The sequence below is a fragment of the Acartia tonsa genome, chromosome 12 (assembly GCF_053477335.1).
Source record: "Acartia tonsa isolate MP-2025a chromosome 12, ASM5347733v1, whole genome shotgun sequence".
Taxonomy (NCBI): domain Eukaryota; kingdom Metazoa; phylum Arthropoda; class Copepoda; order Calanoida; family Acartiidae; genus Acartia; species Acartia tonsa.
The window spans coordinates 42,663,154-42,686,744 of record NC_137271.1 but is presented as its reverse complement, the minus strand read 5'-3'; the positions used below and the strand labels follow the sequence as shown (position 1 = coordinate 42,686,744).

Below are 23,591 nucleotides of genomic sequence, written 5' to 3'. Positions count from 1 at the left end.
TTAAATACACTTCGTAGAACTATCCCTTTCAAAAACTATGATTTTTTTACAGTAAATGTACATATAAAGTTTGACATAAAAAAGGGATTTGACACTTTTGAAAATATCACAATACAAAAATTGATTAGTACTTGTGACAAAGTATAAAGAACTTTCTCGTATTTATTCGAATCCGGTGGATTAAGAACCGGTTCTCATCCATACAAAAAAACTATGTCTAGCATCGTATTATATCCAGCTTTCTACGAATATAAAAATGTACAATCATAAGATTAAAACTAGTTTTTTAGCCCGTGCCTTCGGCACCTCGGGGCTAAAAAAAAACTGGTTTTAATCTTATAATTGTACATTCTATATCCGCGGAAAGCTGTTTATAATACGATGCGAGAAATAACTATTAAAAGTAATGTAAAAAACTTAAATCTATAAATAATATTCTTTTAAAAACTGAGAACCTTAAAGTAATTTGACAAAGCAATTAGAGAAACAAAAAAAAACATATTTAAAAACTATTACATTAACAAACTTTTGGTTAATACGTGAGTTTTTTTTTCAATGTACTATGATACTTTAAACAATAATTTTTAATCTTATTTTGAACATTAGTAATTTGGTATGTAATAAAGGTAATGCCTATTTTGATATTCTATTACTGTGTCTTTTTCTAAGCTTTAAAAAAATCTAATATCATTAATATAAATAATATAAAAAAAATAACTTGCACAAAAAATTTAAAAAAAATACTTTAAAAAATCAGGATTTGACCTTTCTGAAAATCTATATTCCTCCTTTTTTGTTGGTAGTTGATAATAATCATTTTTTCTGGAAAAATGTACTATTTTGCAAAATTACAAGCTGTAATGGTTATCAACAAAATGATTTGAATTATTTGAACTACCAAGAGTTTAGAAGAATAGTTCTCGTTCAGATAAAATCAGTAAAAAATATGGCAATTGAACACCAGTTTTAATTGTTTTTTTTTACATTGTTCATATAAACAATTTTCAAAAGCTTCTTTTTTATAGTATGAAGCTCAATTTTTACTTTAATGCTACACATACTCCAATATTTTAGTTAATGTAATCAATAAACTATTAAATTACTTGTGTTAGTATAAATTTTAGCGACTATGGTATAAATAACAATAACTATCAAAATTTCCAAAATGGCGGAATATAATCAATCAATCAAACATTATCCCAAGATGGCAGCCTGTTGTTCAGCTAAAGAATGCGCATGCGCAATTGCCGCAAGTTCTTGTATCCATTCTTCCAATACAACAGCTGCCATAGCCATTCTGAAAGAATGATAAATATTTTTTAGCCAAGCTTTAGCTACCTAGATATCTTTATTCCTTGTCTAGTAAAATATTTGAAAATTATTCCAAATTCCCCCCCCCCCTCATTTTAAATTTTGTTTTTAATAAGTAATTTTTTTTTGCGGCGATTTCTCTTAGGAGAGCGGTATTAGCCTCCCCAAAAATAGTTATACACCTTCCTAGGACCAATGAGAATCTACATTGTAAAGAAGGGCCATATCAGTTACTTCATAAGGTCAAAACATATAATAACCTAGCTCCAAATCTTTTAAAAACTAACCTATGAGTATGTTGTGGAATCGCATTGGCGGATTTTGTGCTCGGGCTTGACGTGGATTTTCTACCGCCAAAACTGATGCCAAATAGCTTGCTTCCGCGGCGGGAGTATTCTCCTAGTGTTGCGGGCAATGAACTTAATGCGTTCACGGCTGCGTTTGAGGATTTTCGCTCTGGGCTCACCCTTAATAGAAATTAGTCCAAAATATTTTATTATGTTAAATACTTGTGATAGTTTGAGGCTATTCCAGAAAGCCAACTCCCCTAAAGGCAAAAAAATTGGTTTTATTTTTAAGAGCGAGAATAAAGTTTGAATTTTTTCCAATTTCTTTCCACTTGATCATACCTGGCGTTAAGGCTTAATCTGGCCATTTTGACCGCTTCCTCCGCGCCTGGCAGGGCGGGCATACTTGCATCTATTCTGGATCTTACAGTACAGATTGCCTAAATGAATAAATAGTTAGAACTAGGGTTGGCAATCCGTATCCGAATCCGGGATCCGCCCAATTTTTGGCCAATTTTGGAATCCGAATCCGTATCCGGGATCCGTTTTTTAATAGCGGATTCGGATTCTTATCAAAGATTATTATCATAATATATAATATCTTTTAAAATCTGGTACGATTCTTGGAAGTGAATTATAGAGAACACCAAGAACATTAACTTTTAGGACATATGTAGCACTTAAAACTTTTTAATTAAAAAAAAAGCCTTTAAAAATATTGCTCGAATCCGGAATCCGCCAAAAATAAGAATCCGAAATCAGCGAGAATCCGCCATTTTTTTGGACGGATTCTTGTAAGAATCCGAATCCGGTCCAAAAATTTGACGGATTGCCATCCCTAGTTAGAACATCCAAAAAAAATACATTCTTAGAATAAATCAAATTTTCGGCGATTTCTTTCATGTTGCCAATAAAACCCAAACAAACTTTTCGATAGATATTGAATCTTAATCTTTTTAGGTTAGGTTAGGTTAAGTAAAGTTCAGATACAAGTAATTGTCATAAAACTACCCTGTCTAAGAGGTTAATAGTCCAAAATAAGTTTCAGTGTAAGCACTGAATATCCTGTTACACAATCACATTATACCTCATTATACATATATAGATTAAAGTTGCAAGGTATTATAGTCTTGTAATTTATGCTAGCAATCACAAGTATAATAAAAAAAATAAAACACTTTATGTTTTACTCAAACTGTGTGGCATTTTCTTGGAAATCAATACTAAATTTGATCAAAGGGGGGGGGGGGGTGAATGCAACCATCTCGTAATCAATGAGTAAATGGCACTTAGAATTCGAATTTCCATACGAAATTTTGCTTGAGTAATCTTACGATACGACCTAATACATGAGTTTTCAGTATGGCTTAGAACCGCTTCTAAACCAGCGGATGTTAATACTCATACCTGGATCAATGATGGACAGCCAGGCTGTAAAACTGGATCAGGATGGGTCAGGATGCTGCGTAGTAACGGCTGAGGAAAACTTGCAAGCTAAGAAAAACATGCTGTAGTTAAATGTTTAATTTTAAGAGAAATTGTCTAATCAGGGAGTAAGGGAGGGGACAATGGGCAATTAATTCAATATAAGAGTTATCAAAGAAAGGGCATGAAATTTAGTTTAATCCAATAAATTTGTAGGAAATTATAAAGGGATTGTTAATTGAATAATTGATTTCCATAGCGTCATGTAAAGTGAAATCACAACTTGTTTTTGATGAAATATATTGAGGTTTTATGGTGTGATTTTTATATTACAAGATTATTGGACCCGGCCAGCTGCTAGCAAGAATATGACTGCCCCTTTTTATTCTGTTTATTTCCCTTGCCCCCACCTTCCTTCTCCCCGTCTGCTACATTCCAAACTAACACAACGAGTAGTTCTTTCCCTTGCCCCCACTTCCTTTATCCCTTCTCCTCGTCTGCAATATTCAAAACATACACAACGAGTAGCGGCATTTCATGCGCAAGTACCCAAACTCAGTCAGAAACTGCTAAATTCTTGCACATTCCCTTTAAGCCAGTACCCAAAGTCTGAGACTCCTAAAAATTGAATATTCGATCCATAGTCCCCTCCCTTACTCCCTGTTGTCTAATAGTGATATCAGTATAATTCTGTAAATTTTCACTTCTTCATCTTTAAAAAAAAAGTAAACTCACAATCATCAAATCATTCCTGGATATTTTTAACAATATCTTAATATTCTCAAAGATTGTATTTTGTCCAACTAACTTTTTAAAGAATAAAATGCAAACAACTACATGGCTAAGACAATAGACCAAAAATTGATGTCGACTTAAAAAGATAATGAAACAAATTAACTCTTCTGTAGATTCAAATTATTGATGGAAATGCTTGGACAATGCAACATTGAACCAACCAATCAATTAAAATGAAAGTACCCATAGTTTTTAAGTCAACAAATGAAAGAACGTGTTAAAAAAAACTCTTGGTTCCTTAATTAATAGTCCTTCAATATTACTATTTAGGGTTCCAGCCTCCAGGACAAACACAGGAGTCCCAAACGTCGGGGTGGACAAACGCAGGAGTGTTAAAATATTAATTTAATTAAGTATTTCTAAACAGATTAGGTTAGGTTAAGATATGAATGTACAAAAAAGCGGGGGGCAGGGGTTAGGCATTTTAAAAACCTATAAGATGGTCTAAAATAGGTTAGGTTAGATTAAGTGTCCACTCCGATGTTTGTCCACTCTGACGTTTGGGGCTCCTGCGTTTGTCCTAGGACCCTATTTAGCAATATAAAAATATAACTTTTTATAATTACCTTTGATATAACAGAGGTGAGCCTCAGGTTTAGCGCTAGAGTATTTTTGTCCATTCCCTACAATTTCATGTACACAGTTAAATGGAAAAACGAAGTAGCGGGTTTCGTAGTTTTTCCTCCTACTTCTAGCCCCCGTGGAACTCTAACCCTACAAGGCAATTTCCTAACACAGCGGGCCAATCATTAAAATTTACTTACCTAACCTAATACAAATAAACCTATTAAAAGCTACTTTGAAAATAAGACGAAACCCGCTCCTTCGTTTTCATTCATTGATACTTATTAGGTATTTAACAAGGATGGCAACATCTATTAGTAAATAGTGAAGCACTAAAAATTCATAGTTTGACAAACAGACTAGGTACCTAAGTAAATTATAGATAAAATGTTCATTGAGCATGAAAAAGAGAGAGAGAGAAAGAAAAGAAAGAATGACATGAGTATTATAAAAGAACATTGGTAGAAAATCACGAAACCTTCAAAATATGTCAAAAAAATAACTTAGTCCCAATAGCGTTGCGGACTGACGGACGAACGAACGAACGGACAAATTGTATAATCGGGTAGCTTCGCTACTAAAATAACTAGGTATACCTGTACACAAATGAAAAGGTTTGTGAGTAGCGGACCAACATTACAAGTGGGCGGGGTGGTAGTGACCAGTGGCAGGCCGAGGGAGTGAGGACCACTGGACCCGTATGTCCCTCCGGGGCCGTCATCAGCGGGATGGTGGAGGGAGGGACGGGGTGACAGCTCCTCGTGACCAGGTTCATCCTGTAAAGTGTCACAATGTTTTCAAATAGGTATTTCTAAGTTCCATAAAAATTTCATACTTTGTATTTAAACAAGGATGACAACATCCATAAAAGCGAAGCTCTGAAATAAAAGGACAAACGAACATTATCGCTTGTAGAGTGTCAGAACTGAATAAGCAGATTATTATAGTATAAGTATAAACAAAATTGTAAGTAAATTTGTTGCAAAACTGCATAAATACATAATACTATTTAAGAACATACTAACATTTTTAGTACTTGATCATAGAGATTGTTTATAATATTGTACCTTATTGTAATAGGAATCAGTATTTAAAAAAATCCGATAATCAGATAATTTTAACATACAAAAATTTGTTGTCAAAAAAGTGAAAAATCAGTATGTTTTAAATGGACGTATGGATTTTCTGGTAGAGTTGAGACGCTTTTAAATTGTACCTCACTGTTATGTGAATCATTCAAAGTTTGAAACCGATAGGACAATTCTTGTTTTGATTTAAATTAAAGAAAACATCTAACCGTCCAACCCTAATTACAAAAAAGCTTCGCTTTTAAAACATTAGTTTTCATAAAAACGTATGCCTTCTTGAAATTAGTTTCAGTTTCTTGAAGCAAAATAAATCCGAAGAAAAATGGCCAAAATAATCAATTACCTGTCCCATACTGGACAAGCTCAGCCTATCTTCATGTTGCATCCTTGACAGAACAGATTTCAGCCTAGCTCTAGCCTCGCATCCGCCCACAGCCGTCCAAAACTCCTTCTCCTCCTCGGGCGATAGGTGTACCTCCTAAATAATAATCGATATATTATTACATGGATGTTGTACCATATTTTCTTGTACTCTTGCTGGCCGGATAAAATAACGAACCACCCCCTTTATCAAATCCTCTCACCTCCTAATGGATAAACAAACTAACAAATAAATGAGGTCTATATCAGCAACCTAAATTGGCGACAAATTTTCCCAAATTAATATATCCAAGTATATCCTATATCTATTATCTATGTCCTAAATTGAAAATGTTGTATAAAAACTATTTGATATTTCAGTTGTAGGAAAACTATTTTTACTCTCTTTTATTCGAGTTAAAATAATTGTGTACTTAATTTTATTCAGGGATCTGACAATTGAGATCAGTTGACGTACAACCCAAATTATGATGAACAATCTTACCCCTATGCAAATTATTTGTTTGGACAGGGCTAATTTACAGAACATAATCAAGATTTAATTTCAAATGAAAACCAGAATTTGAAATTGGATTTACGTGGATAAATCGACAGTTCATCCAGTAGCAGGGGAGTGGATGGGGTAAAGGGGGTGGATAGAGGGGGGTATCGATATTATCACCAGATGTGAGCATCATTTTTTTAGAATACATGAAAATCTGGTGCAACATCAAAGTAATAATATAGATTAGATTAGAGTTAGACACATATTACACAAAAAGTGTATTTAAATACATATAAAAACAAAAACCTTCTTAAAGCAAAGAAATCTCTACAATATGCACATTAAAACTGTCTTACCTCCGCGTCCTGTTCCCAGTTGCCACTCAAATATCCACTGCTTTCTCCACTCATACTGCTTCCTCCTTAATTAAACAGAGTTTTTTTTAGATTTTAGAAGATTTTTAACACAAAATACTAAGGTTTTTGCAGTCAGGTTAGGTTACGTTATGTTGGGTACTGGAAAACCCCAAAATGTGCCCTACGGGTATTTGCCCCGCAGGGGTTAGGTATAGGAAAAAAACTAACTCTCCACTTAAAATGAAATTATCAGCAATTGACTTATTTATGTTAATTAACTGTAGTAGTTGTTACATCCCTAGAGGGGCTCTAGTGGCTCATGGTAGGGGGTTGAATTTGACCCACCCCCCACCCCCTTTTTATTTTGGTTTCAAAAAGAAAAAGTAAAAGTCAATCCCACTTCTTTTTTTTTTGGGGGGGGGGGTGTACTAATCAAAAAATTGTGTAAACCTTCCCAAGACACATTAGAAGCTACACTGTAAACTAAGGAGAACCTTGTCAGTTCAGCGGCTAGATCCAGTTAATTTTTATAAAAGGATAAAATCTTACCATAAGAACCCTCACACATATTAACAATATCTTCCCTTGGATCTCTCTCCAACTGAAAGCCTTGCTTCAAACCTGAATATATAAAGGTGCAAGTATAGATGTATAAAACCCAGACAACTACCTGGTTCCAGACGTGAGGACCTTTTTCGTCTGGAAGCAAACTGCTTTCTGCGCTTTTTTATAAAGCGACTTGGCTGTGTTAATATTTCTGATGCTATATACTGATATTATGTCCGATTAAAAGTTTTTAGCTTGCAAAAATTTTTTTTCCTCAAACCAGCAAAGTAAAAATATGCTTCTTTAGAAATAAAACATGCAGCTCATGGAGGGGGGGGGGGGAGAGGTTGAATTCGACCTCCCCATTTCTATATTGTAAAAAGAAAAGCAAATCTTTTACGGGGGGGGGGGGGGGATTTTTTTTTCATGTTGCCAGTTCTCTTGACCCTCAAAATAGCTACAATCCTTCCCGGGGCCTATGAAGCTACACTGTAAAGCAGAACCCTTTGGGTTCAGTGGTTAGCGAGATACTTCGGTGCAGATACACACACACAGATCCTGTTACTTTTAATAAGTATGTGTTTCATATATAGGTATATCTCTGAAACATTCCAGCACATTTTGGGTACTTACTCAAATAACAAATGAAACAGGAAACAGTTTTTCAACTAGGTACCTTGAATAATATTTCTAGCCGGGGTGTGGCTGAGTGATTTCCTAGCTGGCATCACTGTTCTAGCATCATACTGGTTCATCCATTGAATACAATCTATCATTGTATTTCTTATCAGCTGTCGAGCTTCCCTGAAGTAAAATATTCATTAATTAGACTAGGTATTTTGATACCTAGTTACTTAATAAGAAAATTCTTTTAAATTTGTTTTTAATGGACTAGCAATATATTATTTATTATTATTTTTAATTACTTGTTTGTCTTGGATGAAAATTGTCTAATTTGGCGAGAAAATGCAAAAAGATTCCGCGGTTTTTGGTGAGTTTCTTAATCTTCACAATTCCATTGTGTACCCTATTAGAAACTGCCATGCCAAATTTTTGCGTTCTTCTACTGTTTTAAAGTCTTAAAACATATAGCTTTACAGAAAATAAGCATAAATGCCTTCATATTCTTACTAGAAAGGCCATACATCGTCTGAGTTTATAATCCATTATATTATAAAAACGGCAACTGACGCTTTTATCACCATTTGTGCCAAAATTGCGGATTACCAAAATCTTACCTAAGGTATTCATCATAGTTTGTGCTACCTCCCCCAACACCTTCTAAATCTGTCAGACTATGATGATTATGAACTGCACCGCTTCCAAGAGGGAAGGGGGCGACTGCACCCCCGCGGGGACTGACTAGAGGGCCCCGGCGGGGTGTAAGTGGCGTCACGGGAGGGTCACAACACACAGGGGCTAAAAAATATGGAATATAATTGAGTGGGCATGGGGATGCATATCTTTTAAACCCAACGGAAATTACGAAGTATTTTACAGAGGCAGATACTAATAATGACGGAAGCTGCGATTTCATGTAGTTTCTTGACTATTAAAGTATCTACAACTACTTGCAAAAAAACGATCTGAAAATAATTTTGAATAAAATGTATGGAAGGAGTCGGACACAGTCAGGTAGATTACACTGTTACCCAAAGTTTTACAAACGAGTTAACTCTGGGTACTATCTTTAAATTTTGATTGTAGTGTCAACACTCTGCAACCAATCGTTTTAATCTACAGAAACAAAAGTCTGATAATCCTCATCAATTGATGCAATCACTTTATCGTCTACTGTCTTATACCTTAAGAAAAATAACATAATAACTTGTAAAAACAAAAGTTACCTAATGTTAAAAATTTGTGTGCAGCTCTGAATTGAGGATCTGGTTGATTTATTTTATCCCTAAAATAAGGAAATTATTAGGGTTGGCAATCCGGAATCCGGATCCGGAATCCGTTTTTAAAAGCGAAGCTTTTCTATAATCAGGGTCGGTCCGTCCGTACGTCCGTCCGAGATAGATAGCTTTTATTAGTTAATTTAGGCATGTTAGAATTGTCCTATCGATTTCAAACTTTGCATGGTGATTCCTGTAGTTGTTAGGTACGATTTTAAAAGCGTAGCAACTCTATAATCATTACCAGAATGTCCGTACGTCCATTTTAAACATGTTGATTTTTCTACTTTTTTAACAACAAATTTTTATGTGATCTAATTATCCGTTTGATCTGATTTTTGGTATATTGATTCCTGGGACAACAAAGAACAATTTTATAAGCAAAGCAACTCTATAATCAAGTCCTAAAAATGTAAGTATGTCCATAAACATTATCCTGTATCAAGCAGTATAGCAAAAAATTTATTTACACTTTTGCTTCGACTCTTATACTTTTATATTCTGATTATTCAGTTCAGACACTATACAAGTGTTAATGTCCGTTTGTCCTACCATTTCAGTGCTTCGCTTTTATGGATGTTGTCATCCTTGTTTATTAGCGGATTCCGGATTCTTAATTGGTATGCTAAAATTAGCATCTTGAGTTTTTTCTTTCAACTATCGCTTTTTGAAGGCAAAGATTATCATCATTACATATAAAATTTTTCAAAATCTGGTTCGATTCTCGGAAGTGAATTATAGAGAACACCAAGAACATTAATTTTTAGGACATATGTAGCACTTAATTTTTTTAAAAAGCCATTAAAAATACAGCTAGAATCCGGAATCCGCAAGGAATCCGCCACTTTTTTTGACGGATTCTTTTAAGAATCCGGAATCCGGCCCAAAAATTCGACGGATTGCCATCACTAGAAATTATTATATTTTTAAAAAGTTACTTGGAGAGAAAAAGTTGGACCATGGATGATAACATTTTTGTTGAAAGCACAGAATACAATCTTAAACAGACTGACGGAACAAAAACTAAAACATTTTTTTTGTCTGTACCGAAGGATCTCACTAACCACTGAACCGATATGGTTCTTCTTTATAGTGAAGCTTTATATAGGTCCAGGGAAGGGTTTGAAACTATTTTGGAGGTGGGTATATCAACCCTCCAACTAAAAAAATTGCGCCCCTATCTATTTTCTTTTTAAATCTTCAACCGAAAATTGGGGTGGTGGGTCGACTTCTCCCCCCCACCCCCAATTTAACTGCCCGAGTCTTCTAGGAGCATAGGTAGCCACTTGTATCTCATAAAGCAACCAAGAAAATCGACTTTTTTTACAATCACATTTCCCCATAGCTTTATCAGGGACAAGGATTTTGACAAACTATTTTCACACAACCCACTTTCTACTTATCCCCCTTTCTTACCCACTCCCCATTAGTTACAGAATAAAATAACTTTTACGCCTACACTGCGCCATTAAAATGTCCAAATTTTTAGCAATTTAAATGGAATTTAAGTTTTAAGGACATAGGGCATACAAACGAGTAGATTAGATTAACATTTAGAGTGTAAAGGACAGAGGTGGGTTTTTGAAAGATGAATGCCGCGTTTTTTCGACATTTTTTTCGACATTGATTGATTGAACAAAGACGATAGAATTTTCAAGAGAGTATACAACTTAAGAATTCAAAATTTTAAACTTATTATTTTAGCCATTTGTATAATGTCTAAGACAGATCTAAAAAGATGCATTAATTAATATGCAGCAAAAATGGATTGAAGATAATTTGTTTTTCTTCTACGAAGGCCGTACCAACAAAAGCGAAATAAGGGGGGGTTTTTTAATGCAACCATCTCGTATTCAGTGATTAAATGGCACTTAGAATTCGAATTTCGATCTGAACTTTTGCATGAGTAATCCTTGGTAGGTCTATTTTCCCTAAATTGAACAAAAAGTTGGAAAAGTAACGGCTGGCGGCTCAGCCGTTTAGCCGTTTTTTGCCTATTTTCAGGGTAAATTCATCATCAATTACGTAGGAATCAACTTTTTAAAACATGTTTTTGGTTTAATTCATGTTGAATGATAGCAATAACCATTTTAAAAACTTCTAGTACCTACAGCTACTGTCTAAAACCGTTTGATAGCGTTTTGGAGTTGAAAAGAGTATTATGTGAAGATAGGTTTCGTGACTAATTTACACTACAGATATCCAAAAAATGGCAAAACGGCTGAGCCGCCAGCCGTTAGCCATTACTTTTCCAACTTTTTAATCGATTTAGGGAAAATAGACCTACCAAGGATTACTCATGCAAAGGTTCAGATGGAAATTCGAATTCTAAGTGCCATTTAATCACTGATTACGAGATGGTTGCATTAAAACCCCCCCCTTAAATAAATAGTTGTATACTCTGTTTAAATTTCGCGAATAAAAAAAAAAACGTGCCATTCATATTTTAAAAACCCATCTCAGATAGACGTATGAAAATAATATTTACCTTACTCCAGGGAGCAAATGATTACAGGATATGAGGTACTGAAACATAAAAAGCATTTTAGCTTATTTTTAAATTAATAATTTTTATTGATAACAATTATGCATTACTGGCCCGAACTTATAAAACTGGTAGCAATTTTATTATTTTATTTTAATATTCGTAGAAAATTGTCTTCAGTACCATGATTTAAAAGCATGGCTGAGAACCGGTTGTAATCCAGTGAATAATATTTCGAAACTATAATGAAAATAAAATTCTAATCCCCCAATTGAATTAAGTGGAGTGAACATTAGATTCCTTTTTTTAAAGTCATAAAAAGCAGGGAGGGATGGAATATTGAACACAAAATTATACAGATTTTTCAGTTGTCATTCTTCCCCTTCCTTGCATTTAAACATTGTTTATAATTTTACCTGGAAAACTAAGCTGAACAGAACATCTTCAATATTAAATGATAACAATGTTTCAACTAGGTTAAGTGTTACTGTACTCAACTGAAAGATAGAAAGATTATAGTATTGATAAGTAAGATTAAAGTAAGATAGATACTTCAATCGGATAGAAAATAAATAGCCATTTAGATTTAAAAGGAAGAGGATTAAACTGTAAATTACACTGGTACCCAAAGTTTTAAATCTACGTTATCTTTTCTGTTGGCTCAAAAACTTTGGGAACTTGTATTGAATCTTGAGTGGTTGGTTTCAAACTAATAGTGTACCTACTAACTTTTCAGAAAATAATGGAAATATACAGAAGGGGTAACTTTATTTATCATCATTAGGTAAATCGTCCATTTTCTTAACCCTTAAGATCCCTCGGTAATGTTAACCATAAATGCAATTTTAAATATTAAAAATAGCAAAATATTTTTTATACCTAATCATTAAAATATCTGCACATTTTTTATTGGACAATTAAAAAAAAGCATTATAAGGTTTTTTGAATTACAAAGTTCATTTGAAGGATGGAAATAGAATATACGTGGATATTATGACAGGGGAAAGATTTTCTTCAATTTAGGTTCATAACATGGAACACAATTATTGGTCCTTTCGTACATCCAGTAGGAGGGGAGAGGATGGGGTAAGGTGGGTGGATGGGGGTGTATCGTTATTTTAGCCCGCTGCAAGTTTTACTTTATAAGAGAACATGAAAATCTGGTGCAACATCCAAGTAATAATAAATCCATTATATGAAGAAGACTTACCAGATTAGATCCGTTGATTCTTGAAATAATGATGTCTTTTAAAAGTTGATCATCCACCTCAGCGGTAAGCAAAAATCTGGTAAAATATTCACTGTATTTGTGTATAATAAACATTGTGTACAGTTTTAGATATAAAATGGTTAGTCACAAGGATGACAACATCTATAAAAATCGAAGCACACAAAAATAATGGATGGAAATGAGATCATTTCTGAAAATCAAGAATAGAAACATATAGGAGAAAAAAATCATGAATTTTTATTTTGTAGCATGACTGACAGACCGACGGACAAAGTAAATAACATACTAAATGCTCAGTAGTAGAGGGAAACTTAGTCATTTATCTAGAATAGCAGCTGAAAAAATCATATTTCCCCCATAGCGTTAACTGAATAACTGACAGACTGTCGGACAGACAATAAAGGTACTAAGAAAGAGAGGGAATGTCTGATTGAGCCAATAGGAGAATCGCATCGGAATTTACATTGGATCTCATTGGTTGAAATTATGTACACATTTTCCTACGAAGGCATGTTTTTTTTCATTTCATACATACATAAAAGTCAGCTGTTAACAGTATATTTTCTTAGTAGAAAGCTTTGCGGAATCAGAATTAATTGCCCAAAAATTTCGTTTACAATTTGAAAGCTTGAAACAAAGTTGGATTCTTAAAAAAAAAGTTAGGCTGGCAACTCGCTGGTGAGGCAAAATTATTTTTGTGAAAAATCCTCCAAAATCGAATAAAAAATTTTACAAAAATGAAATAAAATCTTAAGAGGGTTATTAACATATGATTTTGTTTAATTTTTGTAGATTTTTAATGTGCTTTTGGATGTTTTTTCACAAAAACAATTTTGCCTCATTATCGAATAGCGAGTCTATCATTTTTTAAGAATCCACATCAGCTTGAGTCGAAAGTAAACAATACTTTTGTCTGCTAGGAATGTTCTCTCTTAGATTTGACGAAAAAAGGGTTCATAATATTCTTCTACTCTTCTATTTCTATTGGACAGACAAAGGGATTACTTCGCTACTAAAAGAAAAACAATAACAATCAGTTTTGATAAAAAAAAACAGTATAATACCATCAAGTCAGATTTAAAATGATTGCAATTTTTGTTAATTGACTAGGTAGCTAAAAATTAAAAGCGTACAAAAGGACATACACTAATTGTAAGAAGCCTCTCTTCTAAATGCAAGTTCCTACCTTAATATTAGGGTTGAAAGCGATTCAGCAGAAATTTCTGTTATAAATAAATTCAGGTACGATGTATAAGCTACAGCTTCCTATAATAGATATATGGATGGATGAATAGGCAGACAGATAGGTCAATTAAAATGATTTTTTCTTTATATAAAAAGGGCTATTGGCCTATATCCGATAAGTGGCATGCAGGGGTTTAATAAATCGTTTATTAAATTTTGAACGACTAGGGCTGAACAAAGTATTTAAGAAAGGGCACTGCTTTAGCTGAAGATTTTTAAAAACTTTGGGTGCTTTTCCTCAAAACATAAAATCATCAAGTTTTATCCGGTTTTTTCAAAACCTTTTAGATCTTTCTTTTCTTAATATTAATATCGTAGCTCAGTGGTAACGCACTGAGTTACGGTGATGAGAGTTCGAGTTCTAGTCCCCATGTGGCAACTCGAATTTCTCAGTTGAATACATTCACGCAACTTCCCCTGGTTGTGTAAGAAGGGGATTATTGAGTAAGTTTGGATACTTAATAGTCAAGTACATAATATCAGTACTACCCTTATCCCAAGCTCCTCTGCGGAGAGCGTCATTCATTACGGTGACTTAATTTGGGACACCTGCCATACTCGGCGAGGGTGAGGTAATAATGAGTAGCTCTCATGAGATAGCGGGTCAAGTCATAATGTGCTTGAACGTGGAGCTTGATAGCCCTAGTGGCTATACAAAAGTATCTCAGCCTACTCCATGACTTCTTAGGTCCAAACCCTAAGAGACTATGGCTAATCAATCAATCAAATATGAACTCTATCGAGCACTGAAATCACACATTATCCTTATAATAAAGTAACAGGATGTCAGTCTGTCTGTCTGTACAGAAGGATCTCGCTAACCGGTGAACCGATATGGTTCTCCTTTACAGGAAAGCTTGTCATAGGTCCTGGGAAGGTTTTTAACTATTTTGGGGGAGGGTTAATAAGGAGAAATTAAATAGTGGTAGGTAGTAGTTGTTTTTCCCTTGTGCCAAACCCCTGGTGAAGGCCCTAACCCTACGGGGCTACCCAGTACCTGTTCAGTTTGACTGGCCAGAGCTGGACCCAGGATAGACGTGAGAAATCCACTTTCGATTAGTTCTAAAAGGTTCCTACTTATTGCCGGTGGGGAAACCTGGAATGACAACAAGATTAGTTTAAATAAAAGCCTCAGCGTTTTTTTGTTTTAAAAATGCAGGGGTGTATCTTTTCCAATCTAAACACACACACCTTTCAATTTATTTTCTAAAAATTATCCTATTATATAAAGTAGTAAGCGTTTTTTGTCTGTCCCAAAGGATCTCGCTAACCACTGAACCTATATTGTTCTCCTTTACAATGAAGCTTCTTATATGTCCTGGGAATGTTTTAAACTATTTTTGGGGAGGGTGTCTTCACCCCCCTCCCCAAAAAAAAACAAAAAACATTTCTTTTACTCTTTTGAAACTCAAATTTAAAATGGGATGAGGTCGACTTTTCCCCTTCCTACCTTAAGTGCAACTAGAGGCTTCTAGGGGCGTAGCCGCTAGTTAAGTAAAAAACACTGAGGGTGGGGGGGGGGGGGAGATATGTTGGAAAATATATACCTCTGTTAAAATGTTAGATTAAACGTAACCAACAGAAGAACGGGATGTAAAATCAACATTTAGAAATCTTATCAAAGGATAATACTGAAAGCATATAAGAAACTTTTACTAGGGAAATTTTGTTGAGGTCTTTATTCAATTGCAAAATCAAATACCAACACATATTGCTATTGGATTATATTAAGACGTGACGAAGTAACGGACAAATAATAATTGAAGAGTAGCTGCAACAACTAAACATACTTACATCAATGACAGCTGAGCATAGCTCAAGACTTGACATCATTGTGTTTAGTTCAGGTATTCGCTGAAAATTAGATTTATAATTAGATAAATAGATCAAAGTTCAAAACTTGCCTTGTTGTATTAAGTTTAGGCAATTATTAAATATAAGGGATTGAATATACCTATCTATAATACAAAGTAGAACGATGTCTGTCTGTCCGTCTGTCCGTCTGTCTGTCTGTCCGTCTGTCCGTCTGTCTGTCTGTCCGTCTGTCTGTCCCTTAAGATCTCGGTAACCACTGAACTGATCGGATTCTACTCTTCAGGGTATCTACCTATTGGTCCTGTGGTGGTTTTAAGCTATTTTCTTGGGGGGTGGGACACCCCCAACCCCCCCAAAAACCAAAAAATCCCCCCCAATTTTTTTTTTTTTTTTTTTTGAAGGAGATTTCCATGGTCCTTAACGATTTTCGCCATAATTTTTTTTTATCACCTCTTGGGGCAGAGCCCCTAGAGGCTAGGGGCGAAGCCGCTAGTCTGTAATACAAAGTATAACGATGTCTGTCTGTCCCTTAAGATTTCGGTAACCACTGAACCGATCGTATTCTACTCTTCAGGGAATATACCTACTGGTCATGTGGTGGTTTTAAGCTATTTTCTTGGGGGGTGGGACAACCCCCAACCCAAAAAAAATTACCCTCATTTTTTTAAAATCGAAAATAGTGGAGGCACCTCCAATTTTTTTTTTTTTATTATTTTTTTTTTTATTACCTCATGGGGCAAAGCCCCTAGAGGCTAGAGGCGAAGCTGTTAGTAACTATATAAAAGAGGACAACAAAATTGACGATAAATCAATGTTCATTACTATTGATGATGAACTAAATTACCCGCTTTGTAGATCAATTTCATTGGTTGAAAAATTTAAACACTGTTAACATGAACCAACTAATGAAGAATTTTAGGAGGGGAGGGGACAGGGTAAAGTATTATCCAGCTATAAGTTTCACTTTTTTAGAGCAAATGATAATCTGGTGTAAGATCCAGGTAATAATAAATCCATTTACCTGTGCATCTGACAAATCTAGTTTGTACCAGGTGGGGTCTGACAGTTCTATACAACTAAAAACATTAAATTGATTAGTCTGCGTCTGCAGATTTTTATGTAGAGTCATTCTTCATTCTTTTAGTGTAGTTGTCTAAATAAAAGGTTAAACTAGGGTAACGTTATTTAAGTCTATAATTACAACAAATCCCTTATTTTCCTGCTCCTCTGAGGATAGCGTATTTATTATGGTGACTCAATCCGAGAAGGTTGAGGTAACAACGGAGAGCTCTCATAAGACAGCGTGTCCAGTCATAATATACTTGAATGGGGAGCTTAAGCTGGCTTTAACAGTCTTACAAAAGTGTCTTTTACTGCTCTAAGAGTCTTAGGTCCAAACTCTAAGAAACTATGGCTAATCAAACAAGAAATCAAACAAGAAAGGGTTAACAAGGAGTGCATTGCTTACCTAGGAAGTGAGGAAAATAGTCCCGACAGCCCAGTTGCAAGAATTACACAAAAATTTGATTCCTCTGAAAATATGATAAGATATTAATGTAATATAATAATATTAGCAATGCATCTTAATACGTATAAATACACAGAGTTTTAGTTTAAAAGGTTTAATTTAAGCAAAAAATAATTAAAGTAGATTGTTAAGATAAACAAAAAAGAATGACAACATCCATGCATGAAATTGTTGTCAAAAAAGTAGCATGTTTGAAATGGACGTACAGACTTTCTGGCAATGATTATGAAGTTGCTTGCTAAACCGTTCTAACTGTTAAGGGAATCTTCATGCAAAGTTTGAAATTCTGACATGACTAAATTAACAACAAGGGCAAACCGTTACGGACTGCAAGGATGAACGGACATACCGACGCATCCCTATTCATATTATTATAAAAGCTTTACTTTTATAATGCATATGTAATCTATAATACAAAATAGAACGATTTCTGTCTGTCTGTCTGTCCCTTGAGATCTCGGTAACTATTGAACCGATCGGATTCTACTCTTCAGGGATTATACCTACTGGTCCTGTGGTAATTTTAGGCTATTTTCTTGGGTGGTGGGACACCCCCCCCCCCCAAATAAAAAATACCCCAATTTTTTTTCTTACATAGGTACTTATTTTCCCCCAATTTTTTTTCTTATGGGGAAGTTAGTTAACATAAAACTACTGGCGGCAGCACCAGTAGACTTAATTTTTTTTAAAAATTACCTCTTGGGGCAAAGCTCCCTAGAGGCTAGGGGCGAAGCCGCTAGTTGGAAAGTAAAAGATTAAATGTTAATTTTCGCCAAGTACAAAAAAATAACAGTGACAATTTCTTGAGATACCTAGCACATGTAACACTTTGCATTTTTCATATTCAATAGTTAAAAAGTAGCAATACTTTTTGGAAGGTACCAAAATAATGATTTTACCTATTATGCTTTCCACTAATTTATTTTTGGAACTCATTGACACAAACATCAACATGGATTCCTTTGCTCGTTGTCCAAGATGGCCTAAAATGATAGAAAGAATAAGATAACTTTGTAATAAGATGTATAGCTATTAATAATTTGAAATTAAAAGTTTTTCTCTAAAATACCAGAGCAAACGCAGGAGTGACAAACTTCGGAGTGGACAAACGTAGGAGTGTGTAAAATAATAAGTTATTTAAGTATTTCTATGCAGATTCGGTTAGGTTTAGATATGAATATACAAATAGGTAATGAAAAATCCTATAAGATGGTTTAAAATAGGTTAGATTAGGTTAAGTGCCCACTCCGAAGTCACTCCTGTGTTTGTCCCAAGACCATTTATGAACTGTAGAACTCTATCTTAAATTTCTATCAAGTAAAAATAACAACAAAAATGTACTGAAAAATGACAAAAATAAGTAAATTATAGTAACAAGTTGTTGATAACCAAATAAAACTAAAACCGAAGTAAATGAGAAAAAATATTAAATGAAAGAAAAAAATTGAGGATACAAATAAAATCTGTGAAATAAAATGAATATATATTTGGTACCTACCTGGTTTATGAAGATAGGGTGTCAACATTGATATCAAAATTAATTTCTGTTAACATATTTAAGTTTTTTTAGTAGGTAATAATTGTAGAGATGTACTACAGAAACAAAAGAATAATTTTTGGAAGGATTTAGTAAATGGTTAAAGACTCTAGGGGGCTAGGTGTCGCTTCGGGTACTAGACGTCTCTCCACGCACCTTGGAACATACATACAATACTTATGATTGCGGTGTAAAGCGTCCAATCACCCATCAGACAACCAACTCTCTGAGATGCACGACCTTTGTCTGAGAAGTCCCAACTGTGCATGGTAGCGAGTTGCGCCTGTTTTGCGCCAAGGCATCCTCCCCACTCTAACTATTTACGTCGCGCATCTGACATAGTAGCAGTGGGAACCATTTTTAACGTCTTTAGTTATGACGCGGTGTCGGACCGAGATTCGAACCTATCACCTTCCCGACGACGAGCGGATGCGCTACGTGTTGAGCCACGGTCGCGGGTAGTAAATGGTAGGTGATCAAATTTTTTTTCTTGTCTATAGGACTCTCAGTGAAGATAGATAAATAAACATCTCCAATAATGATAAACAAAATTTCCCCTTGAAAAGTTGGGACACTGCTGGCTTGAAACCAATCAATCAAAATCCAATAAACATATCCAAATACAACGAACAAGATCACGAAGTTCTAAAACCAGTGTATTCTATAGTCTAATGTCTCCTCCCTAATGGCAAAACCTCAAAAATTAGGTAGTCGTGTGTTATGTAAAGTGTATCAGATTTATCGATAAAAAAAAAATATTCCTTGTCATGAAGTGAGATAAATAGTTGTATAAATTCTTGGTTGTCCATGATTATCACCGTTAAACTATGTATTAGACCTAAAATAAATAAAAATAGTTGAAATAAAAAAATATTTATTTTTATTTGTTATCCTTGGGCTTTCCTTTGTAATGCCTCACGAGCAAAGACCCAAATACCCTTTATTTTCAATATAAACTAAACTCAGGTGAAAAACACTAATAAACTGTTTTAATAATAGAAACGCGGATTTCTGTGCTTGCTAAGCACTCTAAAGAAACAACAAAATACATCTTTTTTTTCGCGTAAACCCTTTATTCTATCATATAAAATGTTAAGCTAAAGAACTGTTCCGAATTGGTTGCACAATTCAGGGAGCTTCATAAATATACTTAATTGGTTTTAGGCTATTTTCATCACCTTCCACGCCCTCCTCTATATTTTAAATTATTTCTACGATAAACCGTGTAATATTTATGATGATAAATTTGTAGGTACCTAATAATAAATCTTGAGAAAATTCTGCTTGTTCTGAGCAACACTGTTCTAACACTGATATCATAGGCCTAGAAATAAATTTTATGGATTTTATAATCTTATATATAAAATAATAGATTACAGATTACAGACACAGACAGACAGAGAACATTTTGAGACCTTCGTTTTAGATATCTCAGGGGTCATTCAAATGAATAGAAAGCATTCATTAAATATTTTTAAATTGTGGTTGAAGAAGTGAAAACAATACCCATTTGTTTTTTTAAAAAGGCATAAAAAATGACATATTACCTTAGAATAGTCTGATGTGACAAAAGCTGAGGGCTGCTTTCCTTATTTGGTAAAAAATAATCAAAAAGAGATAGTTGTAAATTCAGCAATGGACCTGAAATAAAAATGTTCTCAGATTTGGTGTTTTCCTCGAATGCATATCGAGCACTGAACCCCCCTCTTATTTTTTCTACGAATTGGATATAAGTAATATGTAGTTTTTTTATGAGGCTTATGTCTGCAGTTTCTTAACCCTGGCGGGATACACAGAACCCATTATAAATTAACATAAGCATATGTAATTAACAAACAAACGAAAAACGCCACATTATTTCTAAAATTAATTTACTAACTTTTAAAATGTTTAATATACTGTTGTAGCCACTTATATATTTTGTTAAGACAATGATCAGTTTAACTGGCAGAAAATTCCGAATAAAATATAATCCTACATTTTTTTCTACCTTGAAACACTTTTGTACACTGTTGTACATATTTATATATTTTGTTTAAATAATAATCATTTTGAGTGGTAGAAAAAAATAAACCTGATAGTTGAAATGGAAGAGACTTTGTCCACGCACTCAACTCCCCAAGAACATTTTCTAAAAAATTTATCATCATCTACTTTTATATAAAAGTAACAGGATGCCTGTCTATCTCTCTTTACTTTAAGATCTCACTAACTAACCACTGGACCGATATGGTTCTTCATAACACTAAAGATCATAATAGTGTATAAAACAATTTATTTTACCTGATAAAATGTAATCCATAATAGATTTTCTTTCACAACTGCTTTCAAATTTTATTAATTCTATCATCTAAAATAAAAAAGATACATTATTTAGAATATATAGGTATCATACTTTCAAAGTTTATCTTCCCAATTATTAGAGATACCTTCGTTTCTTGTGTAGCTCAATAATATTGAGTGGAAGATTTGTTTACTTAATCCTTTAGGTACTAACCTGTTCTAATTGGGCACAAACATTTATAACATCATCTTGAACCTTTAATAATAACACATTAAAAATACAAAAATTAACAGGGATGGCATTCCAAATTTGTTTCGCGGATTAATCCGCCACAATTTTTGGACCAAAGATATGGTTCAAGTAGATAAATATATGTATAACTTTTTTTTTCTTGCAACGCAAGAATAAGATCAAATCTAAAGGTTTTATTTAATAGGACAATTCTATCAAGTCCTAAGAAATGTTAAAATTACCTGTGTTGATTCTGGTTCGTACTGAAGGAAAGTTTGATGGCAATTATTCCAGTGATGCATAAAGGTTTGTAAATATATGCTATTATCCATTGGCTAAAAAGAAAAACATTTATTACACATATAAAAATACAATTATGTCTAAAAGGTAGCACAGCATTAACAGTCTTACAAGATAAAAGAAGATATTGTCCTAGTAAATTACTAATCATTACAAAGAACTGATTTTGACTTAGTCAACTTTTACATCTTATTTTATATTTGTCAAGTAACATTGATGTTTTGGCGAGTCTGTATTTCACGACAAAAAATATATCCAATTATAGAGTAGCTGCACTGCTACAAAATCAGTGCAGTTTATTGTGTATTAAAAATGCTTACCTCACAATTTGCATTATTGTCTCGTTCGCTTCCATTATGCTTTAACTAAAATAAAATATTTTTATTTTAGATTTTAAAAATAGAATGGACTTTGATCTTAGCTGACACTTAATGAATGTGTCATATTTTTTAAAAAAAAACATAGCGTAATATAAATTGTGTCTGTCCGTCTGTAATGGATAGCTCTAATAGCATTTATCAGGTTAAAACAAATAAGATTTCACTATTGTATATTTGTTGGTCGAATAGTCGCTAGGAAGTTGTGAGCGTAGCTTCACGATAACCAAGTCTTTGGATGGAGGCATTTACTTCTTTATAAACTAACTTGGAATATTATGCAAGTTTCTTTACAAGCAGATGACTAGCTGTAAATTTTCGGACATATATAGTAACAACGTTATTTTCTCTTGCAAATTTCTTTGGTTAGTGTGATTCGTTTTAATATATTTTCTCATTGGTTTACCTAAATTCATGAACACTTCAAGGACACAAAGTACTTAAGATTTATCTAAACAATACCTTGTTGAAACTTCTACGAAGTTTCTGATCGATTCCAAGGACGCTCATCTTTCAATTTCCAACGCTTTTTAGGATCTTAGTATCATATTATAAATTCAATATTTTCTATGTTATAGTTGTTTTATTTTCTTTTTGTCGTTTGTGTCATTCTACTCTAAAGTTTTTGTTGTGGTTACATTTTATTTACATATTAACATCTGAAATTAAATAAAACTTTGAAGATTAAACTTGTCAAGTAGATAATATAATCCATTTTTTCTTGAAAGGGATAGTTGCATGAAGTGCATTTAACGAGCAAGTATACGTTACAAGAATAGCATCTAACATTCATAATTTTGTATGACAATAAATAGCAATCAATTAGGCACCACCATAGTAGCCATCATATTCATGCTGTTGCATATTTCCAACAAGTATGAATTTCAAGTATACATATTTTTAAAACTACCAAGTAGAAAAAGTAGAAAATTGAAATTCTTTGAAATATATGTCCTATGGATGACGTTGTTTAAATTTTTTAACAGAAAAAAATATGCAGTTCGCAAAATTCAAGTTTAAATGCATTTTGTGCAACTAGCCCTTTAGATTTAACTAGTAGCTGAGCTACTTAATAAATATACCAGTCTTACATTTTGCAAGTAAGTGAGGTCACCTTGACTCAAATGTTTTATCAATTCATTTATATTTACAACAAAAAAGCTAAACATTTCGCAACTAATTGTTATTGCGATGCCCGTGCTTAATTTAAAATAAATATAACTTTTAGTTTGATATCAAATTATGTGTTATTAATAAATATTTGATTTAAAACACAAACAGTTCTTTAAAATTACAAATAAGTTTGAGCCATCTAACGGGTGTTTTCTGAACTTTAATATAAAGATAAGTGTTGGCTATCTCTTACTTCTCTTATCTAAGGTTTAAAAAAATATATGAGTCACGATTAAGCAATATGATTACA

At 33.6% G+C, this 23,591-nt stretch overlaps 1 protein-coding gene across 1 annotated transcript; it reads right to left on the bottom strand.

The window, feature by feature from the left end:
• Nucleotides 1-988: 988 nt before the first annotated feature.
• On the bottom strand, nt 989-22,846 carry LOC145333896 (FHF complex subunit HOOK-interacting protein 1B). The gene is made up of 31 exons (XM_080179159.1): nt 22,631-22,846; nt 22,112-22,156; nt 21,734-21,826; nt 21,474-21,515; nt 21,260-21,326; nt 21,051-21,107; nt 20,524-20,617; nt 20,233-20,300; nt 19,740-19,814; nt 18,938-18,985; nt 18,339-18,422; nt 17,380-17,443; nt 16,933-16,987; nt 15,891-15,950; nt 15,094-15,192; nt 14,038-14,117; nt 12,831-12,906; nt 12,037-12,117; nt 11,624-11,661; nt 9,085-9,143; nt 8,476-8,656; nt 7,914-8,041; nt 7,241-7,312; nt 6,692-6,756; nt 5,814-5,948; nt 4,979-5,158; nt 4,385-4,441; nt 3,006-3,092; nt 1,941-2,038; nt 1,599-1,778; nt 989-1,297 (listed from the first exon to the last, which is right to left on the bottom strand). Exons 1-31 carry the CDS (start codon nt 22,676-22,678, stop codon nt 1,195-1,197), a joined length of 2,619 nt encoding a protein of 872 aa, XP_080035285.1. The 5' UTR covers nt 22,679-22,846; the 3' UTR covers nt 989-1,194.
• Nucleotides 22,847-23,591: the final 745 nt, after the last annotated feature.

Bases quoted from the DNA above. Each gene is read 5' to 3' on its own strand.
- LOC145333896 (XM_080179159.1), bottom strand. From the start codon at position 22,678: ATGAGCGTCCTTGGAATCGATCAGAAACTTCGTAGAAGTTTCAACAAG. The intron at 9,144-11,623 runs GTAAATATTATT...TCCTTATTTTAG, and splicing joins CATTTGCTCCCTGGAGTAAG to GGATAAAATAAATCAACCAG. The intron at 6,757-7,240 runs GTAAGATTTTAT...TGTTTAATTAAG, and splicing joins TATGTGTGAGGGTTCTTATG to GAGGAAGCAGTATGAGTGGA.